Below are 22,139 nucleotides of genomic sequence, written 5' to 3'. Positions count from 1 at the left end.
GCAATGTAATTGTATAAGAAAGAAAGAAACCACCAAAGTCAGCCTCCTCTCAGGGGCTGTAAAAATAGCTTTCATTCTGAACAAACGTGCTGGGTACTCAAGCCTTTATAACTTTATCATGCCTTTGTCTGGCTGTGTGTGAGGTATAATAAATGAACGACTAAAAATCCACTTGCACATACTAATAAGGGGAGTATTACAGGGATTTCAGGAGGGGTTGGAAGCTGATACGTGGATTACGTGTGCTTGATTCCCCACTCTCACCTCTGCTGTGCAGTCCCCGCTGCCCCGTACGCGGGAACGGAGAAATACCAAACCAGAAATCCTGGCACACGGTGCTTGGTGGCCGCATTTTACCTTCACCTTGCCCGCAGGGGGAAAAGCGAGGGGGGAGTTAACAGCTTTGGTGCTTACTGTCCAAACTGTACACGCTGCCAAAAGCGTTTTGTCTAATGAGATATTTTAGAACTTTTCACTCAAGGGCGACAACAGTCATCGGTGCCTGCTGAGTGCTTTGGGAATCTGCCACTTGCTTAGGTGTCTTACTGTGAATCAAGCTGTTCAGAAATTTGGTTTACAAAGCGATGAACCTCCGCGAGTCTGGCCCTGCCGCTCTTGAAAATGCAACCTTAGGAGTCTGGTTCTGCCACTACCTGTAAAGCAATGGGAATGGTTTTAGGTACTGTCAAGGTTCAGTTTAGGGCTAGTATTAACATGCTATAAAAGATTTGAGGGAGAAATTTTCAGATTTCCTAAATATCCATAGTGTCGTTTGTGTTTGTTTGTTTTGGGAAGGGGTTTGGAGGTGGTAGGTGCTGCTGGTTTTGTTTAGCCTGCATGGTCTGACATTTGAGAGAGCCTGGTTCTTTTTGCTTTTGGTTCAAGTTGCTTTGGAAGCTTTCCTGTATGGATTTTTAAAAAAAGTTATTTCAAATGTGGCTGGGGAAAGAGCTTGAAAATTCATCCTTTTGACGCTCATCCAATGTGCCAAATTCTAGGATCTGCATGTGAACGTGCAGTCAGGAACAAAGGGGACCCTCACCGCTTTTTCTGTTGCTCTCCAAGTGTGATTTACCAGCTCGGCTGGCCTGAGAGCAATCAATGAGAAATGAGAAGGGACTTTTCCACATCCATCGCTCTGACCAAACTGGGACTTGTACTGAACCTTCCCGTGATAAAGTGGGGGCTGTGCAAGCTCCAGTTATTTTGGGATGCTCTTCAGTGTAGCGTTACAGCTGACAAGGAAGGCGTTTTCACAAGCGGCTCCGTTCCCAACCCTGTAAACTGCAAAAAAACTCTGTCTTCCTCCACCCACACATGCAAAATTGTTTCTTAGCCCACAAGGTAAACTAAAGATATAGTTAAAAGTACCAAGTGGCTGGAATACCCAGGGATGTGAGAATGAGCAGAGCTCACACAGTGATGATTTGAAACAAGCCTTGTGGCTTTTTAATAATGTGCCAAAGCAGTCTCAGTGGTGGGCCAGCAGGCACCATATTCGATCTTCTGTGAAAGAACTGGGCCCAGCAGGCCCCGGCTAATGCAGACAGCCCCTTCACTCTGCTGGAGGAGACAGACTCCGAGATGGCAATCAAGGCTTGATTTGCCAACACATTTCCAATGATTAAAATGTAATTAGCACAACTGAGTGCCTCCTCCCCAGCTAATTTTAATACATGCTGTGACAGGCAGGCAGCCGGCTGTGCCTCGGCCCAGCAGCAGATGGAAGCAGAGGCAGCGGGAGAGGAAAACCATTTTGCGATGCGACTGTTCGCATCACAAAACCATCAGGGCGCTCGACTCTTAGAAGGCCCTTGATGGCAGCACATCAAATTGGCGCTGTCATATCTGACCGTGGCAATGGCAGCCATCCTTCATGCTGTCCCAGAAGCACAGCAAGGCAATTTGCAGGCTTAACCCTTTGAGGTCTTAGGGGGAGACGAGGCTTCGGGAAGGAAGACGCCCGCACGCAGGGCGTTCGAGTGTGATATCCCTGGAAGTTTAAGGAGCGTTGTTTACACTCCGTCATTTGGCTGCGTTTGCTCATTTCTCCATGTATGAGGTATTTGCCCAGAAGCGTCACAATAACCAGTTACTTCTTCCCATTAGAAGCAGAACTGGAAATAATAGAAGAACCTACAGCTCAGAAATCCTCTTCTGTGTCTCTGTACAGCCAGTTTTGGGAAGGATGAGAGAGATCTCTTGTCTGTCAGCACACGGCAGGCACGAGTGAGTTACAGAAACCAGCGCCCACGGGAGGGGAAGCAAGCGAGGCCTGTTGTGTAAGAGTGAGGAGGTTCCCCTCACCGTCAGTCGTTGCAGCTGAAGTTGGTCATTGTCTTTGGTGGTGGGAAATGTGTGGAGTCCTTCCACCTGTGAATTATGTGCTGGTTGTGTGGGGACAAGCGTATATTCCCATGGAGCAGCGTTAGTTCAGCGTTGCTGGAGCGTGGATCCAGTTTCAACAGACAAAAGATGGAACTTGTCTTCGGCTCCTTTATTGCTGTGCCCTTGTGAAATCCTGCTTTGTGCTACTTTTACTGCACCATGCGTTATGTGGGATGCTTTTCAGCACTTCTTTTTATGAGAAAAGGTCCAAGCTTAGGGAAGGCAGGCTTTGTGGCTCAGGTTCGTGGCAGGACAGAGCACGGAGACGGGTTTGTCCTGAGCGCGGCCTCCAGTGGGGCACAGGCCTCACCTGCCTCCATCTCCTCACGGGTGAAACAGCAGTGAACCCGCCTCGTTCAGCAGGAACGCTGAGAACCTCCGTTAAACAAGGTCTGCACGTATTGACGAGAAATGATTGAAGGCACTCTAAGTGCGTGGGGTGGGAAGAAAACGTGCTCTTGAGCTCGCTTCTGTTGGGTATGGAGGGGAGGAGAGTCCTTGATAAATCTGATGCGTGTATCAAAGTATTCCTCAATTCAGAGAGTATCTACTAACATCTCTCTCTTGCATGTTAATAATTATTTTTAGGAGCTCTGAGAGAAGATGTAAGGCTGCCTTCTGTAATGCTTTATGAGAAAACGCTGTCTCCCTCTCTCTTACCCTCTCTGAAGGACCCCATTGGTGTACATTTTAGATTTGTATTGAATTTCCTGTAGATCTCTCCCATATCTTTTTATGATAGTTGCCTCACAGGATAGCTCTGCTGAATTTTCCTCCAAGATTAAATTGGTTGTTCAGATTCTTCTCATAGTCTGTTTTCCCCCTCCCAGCAGTCCTTCACATCCATACCAACGGCTTTGCATCGTTCTCTTTCTTTTCCTCTGTTTGTAAATCACAGTGTCCTCTTGGAGCAGACATTTTATTGATTGCTCCAAAAAGGTAGTTGAGCTTAATAGCAAAGCTGAAACCAGTCTTAAAGAAGTGCTGTTCCTGCAGCATGGTAAAAATGAATCCTGTGAACAAGAATAAAACACAACACGTGCAACACCATCAACACCAGACTGACTGCAAAAGCTGGCAGGACCTGCGGTTCCCGGGAGATGGGAAACCCTCCTGGATCGGGCGAAAGCTCCTTGTGCACAGCCCCTCAGCATTGTCCCAGCAGGGCAGGGCTGGTCACCCTCTACAGCCTCAGCCTGTGTTGCTGGATAATAGGAGGTCCAAAGCACTAACGAGCTGGCCGTGCAAGGAAGAATGGTAAGATGTGGATGTTCAGGGATTTATTCACATAATTTAAGGCAACGAGGGTGTGAACTGCGGTGACCTCTTGTATAGCACAGGCCACGTGATCTCCACTAATTAATTGTACTGCCTTGAGTACAGTAACTCTGACTGAACAAGGGCACAAAATTTAGGCAAGGTTCTAATTTTTCATTATTTTTTTTTTAGGTAGGGAAAACGTGCGCTGTTTTTAAGTGAATAATAAATTATTCCCCATTTTTAAAATATGCGTTAATCTAAATTTATCTGGGTTTTACCCATTGCATCTTGTTATTCACTTGCTTTTTAGATTGAAGCTAAAGCCTACGGAGGTTTTTGTGGAGAGAGCATGTTTGAAATCTTGCAGCCTTCGTATTACTAAACTTTGAAAAGAGATGAACTTCCAGTCATTTGGTGTCTACAGTCTATAAAAGAGGGAGTTTCTACCTCTCTGAAAACTCCCTTGCGAGATTCCAGGGCTCTGTATTCATAGAGAGCATCTCTGGAGAAAGCAATGAATTTCCACACTGTACCCAATCTGTCTCAAAACTGCAGAGCACAGGCTGAGCCGTTTAAAATTCCTGTACGGATGCTGTACGGGATGCAGGTCGTTTGCTGGGATCATGCAGACAGAAATCCAGAGCGGATTTTTGCCCGTGGGACGGCGGTGACTGCAAAAGATCAGAGATGTGAAGCTTCTGCTCCTTCTAGGCCTCCCATGGTCCCAGACTTGTTTTACAACATGCATCCCCTTCTATTTCATTACGTCCCTTCTTCTTGACAGAAAGGTTTAATGGGGAATCCTGTGTTGTGCATTCAGGATGTTTCCTGGCCCTTCCATGGAGTTCCCTTTGGAAGAGATAATTTCTACCAGTGTGAAGTCTCAGCACCATTGCAGCTGGAAAAGGACCATCCGTGCAGCCTCAGCGCGGTGTTTGCTACAGCCCTGCTCCAACACAGTTGTTGCTGCCAAAACTCTTGCGATTTCCGAGACTTCCCTGGACAAGAATAATTTTTCTGAACGCTGCGCTAAAAGCCGGCTATTCAAAGGAATACCTTGTCTTGGCTGTGCCAGGTAATTTGCCACTGCTGATAACAGTCGTGGAGTCCGTGATATCATTTATGATACAGGAGTTTTTATCACCTTGCTCTGGTGGCAGGTTAATGCAGCAGTGAAAAAAATGAATACGAATGCTCAACAGTTGAGTCCAGCTGATAAATCAGGGAGATGCAGTTATGCTTACCTCTAAATACAGAAATGCCGCTTCTGTTTTAAATTCAATTATTATAATTGCAGCTTTCTGAAAAAAAAAAATATAATGCATTCATGTCCTAATAAGAGATTACAAATTCTAAATTATAGCATTGCGTATGTCAAAACAGGAAATTTGAGGCAGGCAGGCCAAAGTGTGCCATTGTCTTTACAATTTATATTTACTTGCTGTAGATGTAGAATAATCCTTCTCTTCCCTCAGGTCTAGCACAGACAATTTGTAAATTGTACAAAAACGATAAAGGCAGCAATAAATAATAATAGTAATATATAACAACTATGCGAACGATGGATTATGAAACAGAGAATGAAACCACAGCATAGAAGGCAGTTTACAGGGCTGAGTACACAGTCTGAGTTATTTTTCTGGCATTATGACAATGAGGAACATTTATGGGAGTTTGCAAACAGCTTACAACACAAATCATTTTGTTTCAGGTTATATTTATAGGGCTTAGTTAAGGGGTTTTTAGTATCCATTAAAATCCAATGTTCAGAGGTTTATAGCTCAGCTGTTAAGGTCTTATCCCTAAGGATCAATTGTTTTGGGTGGTTTGGGGAATTGTTATTATTATTATTATTATTTATATAATTCAGTTTAAATTGCTTAGCCTAATGCAAAGATACAGAGCTCAAATGCTAAAGAGTTATTGTTGCTTGGGAAAGAGGAAAGAAGGCTTTTTATTTTTTTTTTCTCTAGATACTATTTCTACAACTGTTTTTTCTTTACAAATCAGTTGGATCTCCATGCGTGTTTCAGTAGCCATTTTGTGCTCAGAGTCGCTGCAGCCCGTAAAAGAGAACAACCCCTGTGCAATGTTGTCGATATTGTGTTGCTGCTTCGTTGTGTGCGTTCCCACAATTTAAAATAAAAATAATTCTCAGTTGAAATGATATAATTTGCTATAGGTCATGCTGTTTAGTTGGTGGAAGATGAGATCTATATTGAAAATTGGCATGATGTGTCTAGGGCCTGATCCAAGTCTTAATGCTTTGTTCTTCTTCTTTTATTTACTAAGACCAAAATTCTCTAAGAGAAATGCCCTATTGTCCTGCACACTTTCTAAGCACATATAGAGAAAACTAACCCAACCCTAAGGAGGGTACCATTTAACAGCCCAAAGAGATGGAGAGTAGAGGGTTGACGGAAGCAGAGACTGATGATGATCTTACGGATCTCTTCCAAACAACATGATTCTAGGACTCCATGACTTGCCTGGGTGGTAGTGACAGCGGGGACAGAGGTTCTGAGCCCAGCCCAACGCTGTCCTTTCTCCATCGCGTCCTTCCTCCATTGTGTTGCTTTTCAACCTGCAGTGAAGTCTTTTTGGCGAGAGAAGAGTACAGAGTGTTACTGGGTCTCTACCAGTTAGGCGCATGGGGAGGGTTAAGAACCTGACACATAGGTCAACGAAGATATCTGAGAGTTGCATCTCATAAACAAACATAAGAGCATTTGAGCTAAATGAACTATCTTGGGAAAGAATACTCTTATAATGCGCCTTTCTGTGGAATTGGTACAGTGGCTGTTCTTATTTAAATCCTTTTCCATGCTATCAAGCTTCCTCTGTGGCAGTATTTCCTAGCCGTTTCTTGTTTAATTCTAAATATTCATGACAGTAATTCTATTTAAGTCCTGTGTTGTTATCCGAGACAAAATGTCAACGTTTTAATGACAAACTGCTGTATCTGTTGCATGCAGGGGAGTTCCCAAGGAACCTGTTTGCTGTGGCTGACTATCAGTCTCTGGTTGAAAACTTGATTGACGCCAGTAAATCTTGGTAGTTCTCATTTCCCCATTTAAAATGATCCAAACAGCTCAATAGCCATCTTAAGATCTGTAGACTGTTTTTAACCCATACATAATGCATCATCTCAATTATAGTGATTAAGTTCTAATTTTGGAATATCAGAACTTTTCCATCAAGTCAATAGAACATTGTTACCCTGGTTGTGCCCTTTTGTGTTGCAATCACGCAGGTTCTTTTGGGCCCTAGAGAAGCATCTTTTCGTCCTCTTTGCCTCCTGCCACAAACCTTTTTGTGGATTATTCTTTTGGCTTTTTACTTGGCTGTACGAACCGTAGGCTCTGGACCTTCCAAGATCTGTAATACTCAGTTACATGCACAAAAAAAGAAGTTGTTTTCAACCTATTGATTCTGTTTTCAAAGATAACTCAACCCTCAGTTTTTTGTCTTGTAATTTCTATTCCCGGCAGTGACGGAGAAAGGAAGAAACTCTCAGACCATAGACTGTAAAGCTGACAGTAAAAAACATTTAAGAGGAGTTGTCTGTGAGATCCTGAGGTCAAAATCTGGCCATCTGGCATTAGAACAGACACGTGTGGATGCGTCGGGCACCTGCCGAAGGCAGCTCTGCGATAGCAAAGCCTTCCAGGGTTTGCTTGCTGCTTCTCAGCCATCGCGTGGTTTTCATTTGTAGCTTCTCTTATCGAGCACAATTTCTAAATGAGGATGGTTGCTTCACTTTAAGGACGTACAAATGACTTGCCCTCACCTGTCAAGCATGATCCTTGTATTTTACCAGGCCCATTATGAACGCAATCTTTCTGTCGAAAATTTGCATACCTCCTTTCTTGAAAAGTAATGACAGCAATTTCTTTCCCTCCGCTCACTTTCTGAGTGTCTCATTTAACAGCACCTGTGAAAGCGACAGGCGCAGAGATGAGAAGTGAAAGAGAGCAGTTGATTAAATCATCATCAAGTCGGGCCTCAGAAAGTCAATTCTGCTTCCCGTCTGCAATGATATCCTTTTATCTTAAAGTAATGAGCTATGGCACTTTTGCATCGGGTAATGCGATAAGTTCTATTAGCATGTTCCATTTGCTTCACAAGCAAGGGCAAGTCATTTCAGCAAGCTCATATCACTGCAATCAAAGCAATTGGCTTCACAGGCAGAGAAGAAAGAGGAAAGGCTCAGGGTGATTTTTATGGATCACAACACAGTGGAAAAAATAGATTCTTGTATTATTTTAACCCGTAACATGCTTTGCTTCTTGTCCATCAGGATATTTTGATTTCATTAGCCTGTGAGTACCTGGAAGACTCAAATTCCAAACTGAACTCTTGAGCTAAGACCAGGAGTTCTGGAAAACAGGAATCTTCTCTTCCACAGAAACACTGGCTAATGCACTATTAGGCACTGACTTCATTAAACACTGGTTAGTTTAACTCTGTGCTATTGACTTAGTCCACCAATATAAATGCACATTTTTATTATTATTTACTCTTATTTATTTTTTGAAACCCGACAAAGTTCTCATCGTTGAGAGGATGCTAAAAATGACATGAAACACTGTAAATGGGCGTCATCAGTTGAGAGGATGTTAAAAATAACATTATATATTGCGTATTATCTACAGCCAGAAAGGCAGGTAAGGAGGCAGCAAATGTACGCTTGGAGTCCCAGATGCAAAGGCACATCGTCATTTTTTCATGTAGGGTATTGAGGAACTGAGGCAGGGAGTTCATCCTACTGCAAAATAGAATGATTCCTAAAATGAAGATTCGGTTGCGCACGTGGCCAAGAGCTGCTTGATGCGCAGTGAGTCTAGTGGAATGCGAATGCCTGACTTGCGCAGGCGCTTTCTGAAGATGCGGAGCTGAGCTACCCGTGGCATCGTTAGCTTTCTAATGGGACACCTGGCAAGCCCATTTAATCTTCTGCTGACATTGGTGGGAGCATCGTCCTGTTCTTTGGGGACGGCTGGATTAGGTCTTAAGCGCTTGTGGGATCATTGAGCAATGACACCGTAAGAAGCCATGGGGAGCGATAACCAGGGGAAAGAAGTTGCGTTTTCTGTATAACTGCAATAATAGCCCGGTTTCAGCTCAGTTTCCAGGGAGCAAAGGAGAACGTGTTTCTAATTGGGTGGTTTATCTTCACCCTTCCCTGCGGCAGTGCCTGGGAGGGCAGGACTGAGGGCTCAGCTCCCTGTGGTCTCCAGGAGTGTATATACTCGCCAGCTGCCAAGGGTATATACACATCCTATAGAAAGATACGGTGCGTCATCTTTATCATGGATAGCAATGTAATCTGATGTTTTCATTTTAATATTCAAAATATAATTCTTATCAGACCATTGTTTCATTGCTGGTAGAGCTAGAAGGAGCCACTAACTGTGTCATTGTGCTATATAAAACAATCATAGAAGTCCTGGGAGTGAGGAATTAAAAAGAGTTACAGCTGAAAGTGGTTCTAAGTTCCGAATATTTTGCCTGTAAGTGGCCAAGATAACTTTAAATGTCCAAGACTGATACATTTCATCTGAAGTGAAGTAGTTTGGATAAAATGGAATTCAGATTAGAGGTCAACATTGCAATCTTTTGTCCAGACTAAGGTAATTTGTGTAAAATGGGACTTTTCTGTGAATAATCCGTAATTTTAGGTTTTGAGAAAGCAGACCTTAAACTTCTCAGACCATCTCTGTTTCAGAGTCATTCCTTACAGTGAATCACTGTGGATAATGGTGAAGAATTGCGAGGCAGACTGTGATGTTAACCAATTGGGGAGATGCTATATATATATTTTTTTTTTTATATATATAATATATATATATATAAAAGATTCCTTGGCAAGGAGCTCCACGCTGAATGCTGCTTGCAGGCAAAGTCAGAGATAGGAAACAAAAAAGTGAAATTCTTGCTCTTAGTTTCTTTGTGACTCTGTCTGTCTCCATTTCATCAATTAGAAAATTGCCCATTTATTCCCTGTCTGGATCTCCTTTCATCTAGGACGTGGTTTTTTTCTCCTTTTTTCTTGGAAGCAAAGGTCTAATTGTATAGCTAAAATATCATCTTTGCCCTTTCCAGGGTTGTCAGTTTGTCACTGGCGGATAGATGGACAAGAATATTGTAAATGTCAGTGTGAACATGGCTGAGGTCTGGGTTTTCCCTCATTTTCTTCAGATTTCTTTTCAGCAGACAGATGAGCAGAATCACTTTGTTCAGCGCCGGCGTTTCAGCAGCACTGACTCCTTTGGTGGCAATGATAAATGGATCCACGATATGAAATAGCTGTTCCAGCAAAGTCCATTGAGCAGAATAGAGAACAATGCCCTCCTCAATGTCATTGTACATGATGTATTCAATGATTGCCACTTTTTGCACAAGAATGTGTTCAATCAGGCAGGTACATAGAAATCTGTAGTGTTGCTTCAGCCTGAATGAGCTGGTGAGGTGACACAGACCTTTACTCAGCTTGATTTGGACCAGACTCTCTCCAGCTATTAAAATGAGCTCAAATTATAGCTGTAACCTCATAAGGTGTCTGATTTTTGAAACATGGCATTGGGATCAGTCTCATTCTGTGGGTGCGGAGACGTGCTGTGCATTTTGACTTTTACATTTAACTCTTGAGCTGGGGCAGGGGATTTGGGAGGTACAACTGGTCTCTAGCCCAATTTTTCCTTTTCTTCTACAAAACACAGTAGCAATTAAAACCTTGCATGGGAATTGGAAAGTTCTTTTTGCACTTCCTGCTGCAGCTGTTTGTCTGCATGGTCCACAGCACGGGGAATGCATCTTGTGCTTTCACAGCCCCGACTGATAGCAGCGATTTAGAAGGTTTAAGTTGGGGTGGAAAGAAGAGCTTTCTTTTTAGTTGGTATGAAGACCGGTACGTCTTTGTATGTTCCTTCCTCACTTGGAGTTGATTTTAGGAACAACTATTTGAATTTTGACGGCAGTCGACGTATGAAAATGCGAGTTGGTGGGTTACTGATTCCCATTAGCGCTTCTTGAGCATGAATTTGCAGAAATACTGCAAGATGAAGCTTGAGCACTTGGCACATACGTGTCAAGTGCCGTGGTGGCTGGTAGCCTGCCCACTTCAGTTATTAAAGGTGTTGGAACAATTTAAGTGATAACTATGGCCACTTTGTGCAAGTTATTGTCAGTCTGGTCTTGTTATTGCCTCTGATTATGTAGGAATTAGAAGCAACCTTAACGTTTTCATATGTTCTCTAAGAATTTTATCTGTGGAGCTGGTTTCGAGTGAGCTTTATATATATGTCCCTTGCTTTGGATTTGGTTTGTGGTGCTGTAGGTCCTTTGGGAAAACTGTTGAGGCCGTTCTGCCCTGTACAAGACTTTCGAAAGCATAAAATTGCCATTTTGAAGAATCCTTCCTCTGAGGGGCCTGTCAGGCTGTGGTTTGGCGATCTCACAGCATTTTGTGCCACGCTTATTTGAGAACATGGCTGTCTGTGGGAGCTGTGGGTGCTCAGCGGTTTCGCTAATCTGGCTTTCATTTCGGTGCCCATGTGAGAGCCCAGGGCTGGTTGCTTGGCTGGGTTTTTGATGATGTTCGCCAGCTTTTGGAAGTTTGGCTCTGGGCTCCTCTCAAGTCTGGCCTCAGGTGGCCACAGTCAGTTGTGGCTTGTGTTCAGTGTGGAGATAGTAAATGCCTTGAGCCTAAGAATCGGAGAAAGAAGCCACTGTTTGTTCAGGTGTAGAATGTGTTTGCGGCCTCCTTGCCCTGATTTGTCACATTATCACTCGCAGCTTCCAGTGAAGTTAGTGGCAGTTACCCAAAAATCAGGTCACGCTATCTCTGAATGATATTTTGGATTCCCAGGTATTTACAGAATATTCCGCTGCAGTGTGTGCTCCGAGCCTTGATTTCCTGAAACGACATGGGAGAACACTAAAAAATTATCTTTTTGTAATAGGCACAAAATACTGAATCTCGACCCGAAGCAGAAGGCTGGTACAAAGTGTTTGCATCGCTTCAGTTGCAAAACAGTCTGGTGCTCTGAGAACCACGAAGCACTTAAATCATGGTACTTTTTTTCTGTGGCCCCAGGAGGTAGAGAAATGCTGGAGGAATGGAGGAATTGAGTGAGCAGTGCAGACTCAAGTCTTCAGATTGACCAGTAATTCTGGATAATAAACAGTTGTTGGTTTTGGTTTCCAAGACCTGTTCTCCAGAAGCAGTTAGCAGCAAGCCTGCAGAAGATGGAAACGCCTTTTGCTTTGGCACCTCTGGGAAGAAAATGCATCCAAAAATGTAAATGTGCACATCGGAGCGAGGGCCACTGGAGAAGGTGTAAGTGCAATACCCGGAGTGACTAAACAGCAACGTAGTCTGAGGCATGGGACGAGCAAACAGTTGCTCCGGTTCAGCTTCCAGCCTGAGCAGCAAACCTCTTCCCCTCTTCTGCAAGTCTTTGTGGAGTTCCCCCTCCTCGTAAATGGTCTGATTCTTACCATAAGCCAGAGGAAATCCATTTCTTTCATCCTCAGGGAAGAGTCAGTTTAACGTCACTGAGCAAAACATGCACATGCAATGTGTATGCCTGCACACAAACATGTACATACTGAATTTAAATATCATGCCCTTTCCTCCTGTCCCTCCTTTTTTTCTTTCATATAGCTTGTCCATAAAATTCTGCCATTGGAGCAGGGCAGCACTGCTGGACGGTGGGTCTCCTTCCCTCGCGCCCCACTAACAAAACCTCTTTATGAGTGAAATAGATGCCTTGTGTTGTGTGCAGGACTCCTGGCATTTTACAAAGCGGAGCTGGAGCCAGGCTAGGCAAACGTTAGGAGCTGTTTGCTGAGTGCATTTATTGCCTTTGCATAATTTATGAGCTGGAGGGGTTTGACCATCATTCGTCTCTGCCAGAGGCTGGCACGGAGGGCTCTGGGGGCTGGAGCTGTAAATTGGATGGTTCGCTCCTGCTGAGCTCCCAGCAAACTCCTCGGGTCAGTATGGGAATTTAATACCAGGAATGGAACTGTTTTCTCCGAGTGCCATGTGGGCCTCCGTGCAGCAGAGGCTTTTTTGGCAGCCACAGTGACTGGCCAAATCGCGGAGCTGTCAGTCACCGGGCATGTTGTGAAGGGAGCCTGAGCATTTTTAATCGGCTTGGCATCCATGCTGCTTCCATAATGGGCACCAGTAGGTCTCAGTCCTTCGCCATATGCTTAACTCTGGAGACAAGGTGCTTCTGGGTACAGCAGTAATTATTTGATGTGGAATTAAGCGGACCTTGAAATTAGAACTGGACTGTCGGGAAGCAGGAGGCTTAACACTTTGATGGAAATAGCTTCCCACCGACATCGCTCTGTGCGCCTTCTCTGCAGGCTCGACGGGAGGCGGGTAACGGCTTTGCTGGCAAATTCAGATGTCACTGCTGGCAAGTCCTCTTCTCCCCAAGTACCTCCACACTGCAGCAAACACAAAACCCTGAGCTCTTTCCAAGCTTATGAGCTGGGAGAAACTTAATCCATAGCGGAGGAGAGATTCCTTCAGCCAGACAAAAGCTGGTGGGGGAAGGAGAGGCTGCAAAGCGCTGTCACCACGGCTGGGTCACAGCACATGTGCACGTGCGTCCCAACCCTCAGAACCCAGCGCCTCATAGGTAGTCATTCTTGACTGCTTATATATCTATTTTTTTTACCCCTTTGCTTTCTCCTTTTGGATTCAGGCACTGCAATCAGGGCTTGTCTTGGAGTTTGTCTGGAGGGCGGGCAGAGGACACAAGCAAATGGAGCAATTGTTTCTGAGCTCCCTGTTTTAGAAGATGTGTCATGCGTTATAATGCATCCTAAACACATAGACCTCCCAGTGCAGGGAGCCCAGAACCACTGGGCCCTCCTGGCTCTAACCAAGCCGTGGAAGAAAGTGCTATAGCCCAAAAGCTGAATTTTTCCAACTGTAAAATAGAGATAGGAAAGGGAAAATCTTTGTGACATGCTGTGATTTTTATGGATCAAAGTCCACGTTTGCTTTTTTGTAAATGTAGGGCCTTGCTTTGCAAACCCCTTTACCTATACCTACCCGTATACCAAAATCTCTTACGTGTAGTCATACTGAAGTAAAAATGCATATTTACAAGGTAAGAGTATGAGTACTTCATATAAATACAATCCTGTTCTAGAAATGTGAATTTTTCCTTTTCTCAGTTAAGTATACTCTCTTCATTAACTTGATCATTGTATGAGGGTTTCAAAATTCAACCTAAAACTCTCTCATATCTTCATGTTCCCTCTCGTTTGTTTGTTACCAGAGTATTTAGGTGCAACTAGTGCTATATACATCATTCTACTTATGAAGTAAATTTCACTTTCATTTCTATTTGGAATTATCTGAAAGCAGAATGTAATTTTATCTCATCTTTGCTTCATTTAAAATTATTCGAAACATACCTAGAAAAAGTTCTTCGCTCTAATTTGTTGGTATGTAGCTCATTGGTGTGGGAAAGGCACCTTTTCACCCCCTGTACTGATGAAAACAAGGAAAGAGCCCGTGAAACAGAAGAGTTATAATTAAAAAACACACAGAAGATAACTTGATTTGTGCAAATCAAATACATACATTTGTGGGTGTATTTGGCTATGTCTGTTCACATCCCACTGTGTAGTTAACCTTTGGAATTCACAAAGTATAACTAATTTTGAAGCAATTTGGTTGTCTTGCGAAAATACCCAAAGACACATTAAATAGGATACAAATCCACAAAGGACTTAACCAATTTCTGTAACAACACAGCACAATCAGCTGGTCCTGGATTGAGGAAAGTCCTGTTCGGGGTTCTTTTGCTTTTCTTCAAAACATCTGCCACTAGCTCTGCATCTAATAACACAGACAATCCAGTCCTCTAGAATCTAAACCTGTAGTTTAAAAAGCAGCCCAGAAGGGAGGTGTTTTCCTTGTTCTTCTGCTGTGGAGGTGGCCAAGTGTGACCACTCCATAGTTACCCAGAATTAACTGGGATGAATCAAATCTCGTCCGAGAGAAGCTGGGAGGTGCGGGTGAGTTCCGTTGTCCTCACAGTCCTATTGCCAGCACAGCTTTTGTACTTCTAGCAAATAGAAACGCGTTGGGGGTTGCTGATGCTTATCTGTACTTGAGGCTTGATTCACCTAGTCCTCTTATATTTTTACAACAGTAAAAGTTATTAAAAAATTGAGCAATGGCACTTGATACATAGCAAGACCCGCTAGTGTTACGGTTCAGCATTTTATAGTAATGTGTTTACTGTGATATCCGGCCTACTCTTCAATTATAGAGAACCTCAATGGATCGATTCATTTGGTGTGTTCTTGCTTTCGCTGTGACCTCTGAATTCTTCAGTAAGCAAAGACATAAGGTGAACCCTCTGAGTTGTCCTGGAGTAAAACCTGGTAGATGCTTCTCTTGTGAGACAGGCAAAGCTCAGCCCTTCCCATACCCTCCCGTCTGAGAAGCCTTTGAAGGCGATTTATTGGCAGGCGGTATGAGAAATACTGTCCACCAGTGGAAGGCAGCCTCTAATATTGGCTTTCTTCTTCCCTGATCCGGTTTTGGAGTCTAAATGTACTCATGCACCATCAGCTCCTGTCCACATGAATTCAAATAACAGAGGGAATTACAAATGGCTTTTGTTGTTTTCAGCGCGATTTTTCCATAATTCAAACATACAAATGTATCGTCTTCAACAACAGCGTGGAGGGAAATTACCTACCGTCCAGTGATTGAGCTTTTTCCTAAAGGGACCGGGTTTGATGGCACAGGGTTTATGACTGTTTCAGCCATCTCGTTCATAGAAATCTTTCCTTTTTTGCTGTAGCAAGTTTCTCTTACCTGTTCTTTTTTCCTTTTTGTGTTTCAGTGTGACAGCGACAGTGATCAAGAAGAAAAGGTAAGAAAGAGAATCAGTATGGGAGCAAAAAGAATTTGTTGGATTCAGTTATTCCTATTATTCTGTTATTTATTCCAAGTTTCTTTTTTGGATCGATCTAAAGAATCTCTGTACAAAGAAAACACTTTGTTTCCTTTATTTAATTTTGGAATAGACCTCCAAGGGAAGAGAATTCTAATGGATATTTTGGAGGCCACGCAATTCATCTCCAAACATACTGATGACATGGTTTGTGTGGGTTGTTTATGAACAGCACTCTCAATACCAACCCTTTCTATGGCTCCATTTTCCTTTGGGAAGTTCTAACAGTAACTGAATATGTTTGTAACCCTCATGTATGCACTTTTCAACAGTTATTTATCCACTGCTACCACCTGTTTTGCTTCTTTGCAGGCAAGGGTCTTCAAACTTAAATTCAAGTGTTATAGTTGATATACATATGTATCTATTTTTTAGAAACATTTGGAAACTGTACATTAAGTCAAGTCAACTTGCTGATAATTATCTCAGTAACTGAGGGTTTCTAAGTGGAAAAATATAAGAACGTGATTTCTAATGCTGTTTATTGTTTGAAAGTCTAATAGTAATGAAGAACTAGTATTCACATTGATGCATGTCTTATGTTGTGAACAGACTAATATCTACCTTTCTTCTTTGGCAAAAAGGAAATACTCATTGCATAAAAACTGGTCTAATTTCTTTCCTTCCAGGATTTTGTGGATTTCATTTGTATGTTGAGCCTTAAGGAATGTTTTGATGATGTAATCACTTTTGCCTCCTCTTTCACTGGAAAAATTGGGGGATGGAAGTTGGGGGAGGCTAAAATACTGCCTGAAAATATTGTTTGTGAAATAACATTGGATTGCTTTGAGTTTCATGAGTGGTTCTGTTAACCAGCTCCAAGTCAAGCCAAGAAGAAGAGTGATGACCATGCTGGTATGCAGCTTATACAACAGAAAAGAACAAATATGTTCTAAAATCCACCTTTCATGAATTTAATGAGTTTGCTATATGGTTTTGTAGCAGGAAGCTAAGGAAATTTTCAAACAGTCTGTATGAAACTGCCAAAGCTTTGCCCTTCAGCTTTTTCAGTAATTTCCCAAGTAGAGACATTTTTCCCCTCATGTTTCTTAATAATTTGCTAACTATGTTAAAGAACTACTGTTTACTTTGAACTGCAGTGATTTCCCTTTCATAAGGGAACTAATCACTGGAGTTAATCAGTGTGACAACAGAAAGGGGAGGTTTTGTTGGGTTTTTGCACAGAATATTAACCTGCACTTTTAGACATGAATTTTTAATGCATTGCCATTACATTCCATCCCATGAAGTGATTATTCATTTTCAGGATGTTCCTTGTGCAGTGGAAGATGATAAACTGAATTTCAGCTCCTGTGTTTATGGCACCCAGAACCAGGAGCGTAATTTCCTGCCACTGCTGCATTTGCAGAGCTAAACTTCTGTCGGGTTCACCGTGGTTTTCTCTTGCTGTGATCCTGTATAAGAAGACGGGCAGTTTTGGGGAATGGTGGTGGTGTGGTGGTTCAGGATAGATTTTGCAACACGATACAAGAGAGACTCAAAATTGTACCTCACACAGAATATCCCAGTACTTGCGTGGGAAGGGCTGAAAATCCAAATGTGCATTTCATCTCCGTGATCTATATTTTTGTCTTCCCTCCTAATGAAAGGAGATTAAGTGTAGATCCAAATATCCCTGATTACGTAGCGCTTTTCAAATCCCAGAACCAGAGTTTTCCAGCTCTGGCCCAATCCTGGAGACGGCAGCTAACCTTGGTGTATTTATTCAGCCTGTGTTGGCAGCTCAGGCAAAGATCTAAAGGCTTGTTCTGCTGTTAATTTGAATTCAGCATATGTAGCCTGTTATAAAATGCGAGACATCATCATTTGAGCAGGTCAAGCATATTCAGATGAAGACAAATGGTGCTTATTTGATTTTCTTAAAATCAGGAAATGAAAAAAGTGCTCTCTGGAGAAATCATGTTCTGCCTGACTTAGATGATAGACCAAGGCATGTACCCCAGATAAGAACAGGCGCTCCTCTTGCGGTTTTTATCTCTGAAGGACGGTCGGGACTGTCAGCTCGCTGACATGTGCATTATCCATGTCATTTTAAACAAAGTGACCTGTAGAAAAGTGCACTCTGCCGTGACATGATAATGGGCTGTTGGATGACAGGTAAAGTACACACTATAAAGGAGGCTGTGTGTTATTCCTTTGTTTAACTGACAAGCAGAAACTTCTCCTCAGACAGGCAGGATCTTTTAGATCTCTTTCAATAGGACCCAGAAGAATTTTGAATTCCTGCTTTAAATAAAATAACATTTTTAGGACCTAAAATTCCTATAAGCAAAATGCAGTGGGAGGTATGAGGGGACCAAATCTCTGTGCAAGAGGTTGATCATTTCATAAACAGTGCTCAGCATCCTCGGTTTTCATTAATAACCAGAGGAGCTGAGGGTAGTCAGCAGGATTAGAAGTTTTAAGATGCTTGACCCAAATGTCTTGTACCATGATGAGGGTATTAGCCTCCAACTGTGGAGCTGTTCCAGGAGCCAATTGTCAAATTGCTCTTGGCCGGTTCTGGGTCAATGTATTCTGTGGATTGTGGAGTTACTCTTATCCCACCAGAAACATCTTTGCCTGAAAGGTTTCTGGGAAGAGGAGTTCTGCTTTTCTTTAAGATCGTCTCTTGCAGATTTTGATATGCTGAAGTATCCATAATATATGGTATATTGCTGCAGATAATTCTGTACTTGCTGTTCGGAAAATGGAATGGAAGCAGTTTTGCTTCATTTAGGCTTTGTGAAGGCAAACCCACGCTGATCCTTCAGTGTGCCCGGGAAATAAAAAACCCCAGGAGAGGGAGAAGTAATGCAAGACAGGCACGTATTTCTACTAGAATAAATAAGACCTGGAATCTAGAAAGATAGCCCGGCGCCTTTGAAAAAAGACGGCAGATGAGTGTGATGAAAGGCATGTGACGGACCGAGGTGGCTGAAAGATGAATCGGTTCAAGCGTAACTGGATGGGCCACAGTGAAGTAGGAGAACGCAGGAGGGAGCAGGACCTGGGAAGCTGAGGAGCGGATGAATAGTGAGTGGTGACAGAGCAGGAAAAGTCATATCTCCTAGGCTGTGAGTATTATTTTTTCCCCACTTGAATATGTATCTCTCCGGCTGTGTAAATCATTGTTGATACCTGATCTCTATTAGGTGGTGGCTGTGCCTCCAATCCATCTTCCCCAGCCTTTAATTGGGAGGCGACAGACAGAGTCACTTTCTGTCTGTGTCTGCCCTCAAATGAGACATTTCTCCAGAGGTTTCTCTGGAAGAAGAAACAAGGATATTTAATTGAAAAAGGATGCAGCCCCTGCTTAGCAGTGCTGTAGCTAAGGCTGTGTCAGCATCTCAATTTTAGATGACATGTTTGGGGTGGATAATCTATCTATTTATATAGATTCATGCTCCTTCATTCCAGTTTGGCATTCAGCACTGGACCGGAGTGTTCAGAGTAGGCATTTTGCTCTCCTGTTGCTAAAAAACCTAAAGAGGTGCTAAGTATGTCTGTGGAGGCAAGAGTATATTTGGAGGGCTTGCATCAGAATATGAAGCACTAATTCTTAGAGAGATGTCATTTTCCATCCTGGGATCCTTTCAGCAAATGCCGTTGGGATTTCTTACTGAATCAGAAAAATGTGTAGATCCCAGGGGAACTCGCATTTTCCCCATTAAAAGTCTGTCAGTCTGACTCTTTGAGCAGGTCTCTAGAGCTGATAATCTAAAATTAGGACAAGCTACTGCACAGCTGAGTAAGTGCAACTGCATTATCTTCTGATATCTAGATACAATCTTTAAGATTATACCCATGGTAATTAATACAATATTAAAAACATAAGTGCAAACACGTAGTTTGTCTTCTGGAAATAAAAGGAAGTCTTGTTTGAAAAGATGTACAAGCAGCTTTGATAAGGAAGTCGAGTGCTAAAGATGAGGTAAGGAGTAAGGTCCTTTTTTATTTGCCATCTTTACCATTTTCTCTCACCACTGTTTAATTAGACTGACTTAAAAATAAGGGCTCAGTCTGAGGCACTTTAGTGTTTTCTCGGTTCTTAGGAAAATATTTCATTGATCAAGGGCGACTGCTCTGCAGTGTACACAGAGTTGTTACTTCCGCCTGATTCAAGAGCAGAAGAGACCTGCTTCTTGCTTGAGTTTTATCCGGCTTTGATAGGGTGTACAACTGCAAAAAATTACTGCAACTGATGACTTAATTCTGTGTGTATCTCAGTGGCACCTGCTCAGTTCTCTCTTGACGAGGCTCTTGAATCCCACCGAAAGGTTCTTCCATGGTTGCGGCTGCAGCTCCAGCGCTGCCGAGCGGCTCTGCTGGGACGGGCTTTGCTTTGGGGGGACAATGCAAAGGGAAGAAGGAGGCTGGTCATAGCGGTGGGTAATTTGCAAGGCATTGGCGTATGGTCGTAGGAGAAGACTAACAAAGCTTAGCCCAGTTTGGGACAGGATTAGGATGAGTGGGGGGTGTGCTTACTTAAGAACCGGTGCTGGTGGGAGCGTGTTGCTTGTGAGACTTCATTATTTTTCTGTTTGAAGAGAAAAATAATGTGCCATCGAGAGCACCCTGAGAGCTGAAAAATGATATTTCTTGCATCAGAATGTTTTTAATTATAATGCTAATACATTTGATTGCATAGAAAACAGCAACAAACCAAAGATTATGGCGTGGAAAATATCATCAACACTCTGGTATTCTCAGAGAAAAGGATGGTTATTTGTGTATATCTATACACACATGAACACATTCACAGTCGCACCCTCTGTGTGCTTCTGAAGTGCTTTTGGACAGTTATTTTGTGTATGTCCTTCAGAGAGAGATTTTGGAGTTGTATTTTGGCAGATGTGTGTCACCCAGTTTAGGGTGTAACTGTATTTCAGTGTTTGGTAGTTAAATATCCACACCTACAAGTGTGTGTGCCTGTATACGTTTGTGTGTAGTTTGCTTTCCAACATTCTTCTGGCCATGTTAAAAAACCCCATGGTTCTCACCCCTGCTTTACAAACTCAACTGGTTTAGGTGGTTATAAATAATATATTTATTATAAGAGGAACTTGGGACGGGCATGCCTTTCAGTACCACTGATTAAAGGCGAAGCTTGTTGTTCATGACTTCGGAAGCCATTTCCTCCCTGCCCTCCAGATCTGAAGTGTCCTGCTTTGTCTGTTGACTAAACAGAGCATCATTTTCAGCTGTGCCGGCCCATGTGTCAGTGCTGCTCTGGTGCTCCCTCTCCTCCAAAACACATGCAGGGCACAGCAAATTGTCCTTTCTTCGGAAACAGTGAGAATCCAAAGCAGCTCCATCATAAAAGGTGCTAGAAAACGTAAGACTAAAGTAAAGAACAGATTTGTGCAGCGCTGTGTTCTGTATATTCTGTTGCTGGAAGTAAAAGCTCCATCATAACTGGATTAACTGGTGATGAAATTGCTTTGTATATGGCTGTCACAGTCATAATTTTTGTATCTGTCTGTAGACTCAACCAGGTTGTATGAGATGTTCCTTGTGAGTCCCAGCCAGGGAATGGAAAGGGAGGGAGCTCAGGTGGGGTTGCCATGGCCTGAGGCTCAGGAGAGGGTCTGACTGCGATACCGGGGTGGACTTGGTGCGGGAGCTCCAGGAGGGATGGGGTGGGAGCCTCCTCTGCTCAGGCTGGGCCTCCCTGCGCTAGGAAAGGGTTTGCGTGACAGCTTCCGGCTGGTACAAAGATGCTGAGTATTCGTCAGGCCCATGCAGCCTCTCCTGGCAGGAGAAGGATTATTTACAATCATAAAAGGGAGCTGAATTCTTGAAAAACTCCTCGGATGGTGGGTACCAATGTGTTCAGCAAACAAGGCTCCGTGGGGAAACAGTGGCTGAGAAAACAATTTTAAGCAATTACCTCAGGTCATGGGATCCTGATATCTTACTGTTTGCCATATATTTATTTTGGCTAAGGATAGGATTAGAGAAATAGTTTCTCAGTATTATTCTTAAAACTGTTTCTGCAAAGCCAGGATGTTTCCCATCAGTGCGATTTATGCTGCATATTTGTACAGGTGTTGTCTTTTTAACTCTGGAAAATGCAGCACCTTCAACTCGCCCCAAGGGTGAAAGATCACACAGACTTTTTACGCTTGCAACGCTCAGGCAATCATCAAGTATTTCTTTCTGTTCAAGGCCCATTAGGAGAAAAGATAAGGACCCTTTTTATTCATTTGATGTGCCACATAGAGAGTCCCTACAGCTAGAGTGGTTGCTAATAAAATGGGAGCCAAGCGCGTTGGCTGTAAAAGATGCTGCGTGTGCCGCTGAGGGGAGCGACCGTGGTGTTTGCAGGCATGGGACGTGCTCTCCCGGCTGGCGGTGCCACGGCGCGTTCAGCCTGTGATTTGTCCTGTCCTTTATCATCTTTGTCACTCGGCAGCATGTTGTCATAGGTAACGTATCGCTCCTCACTCCCCCTGCCCTCTCCCTCTTCCCCCGCCTGGCTCCCCT

General features: G+C 43.2%; 1 protein-coding gene across 2 annotated transcripts in view; it reads left to right on the top strand.

The window, feature by feature from the left end:
* The window catches only part of AUTS2 (activator of transcription and developmental regulator AUTS2), a 726,993-nt gene that overhangs the window by 483,031 nt on the left and 221,823 nt on the right, over positions 1–22,139 (top strand). For both annotated transcript variants that reach the window (XM_065647100.1, XM_065647099.1), the window contains exon 5: positions 15,540–15,569. In XM_065647100.1, the coding sequence (XP_065503172.1) occupies positions 15,540–15,569 (30 nt within the window). The remainder of the gene's footprint in view (positions 1–15,539; positions 15,570–22,139) is intronic.

The sequence above is a fragment of the Caloenas nicobarica genome, chromosome 17 (assembly GCF_036013445.1).
Source record: "Caloenas nicobarica isolate bCalNic1 chromosome 17, bCalNic1.hap1, whole genome shotgun sequence".
In the NCBI taxonomy this organism is placed as follows: Eukaryota; Metazoa; Chordata; class Aves; order Columbiformes; family Columbidae; genus Caloenas; species Caloenas nicobarica.
This window is presented reverse-complemented; position numbering and strand designations above follow the sequence as displayed.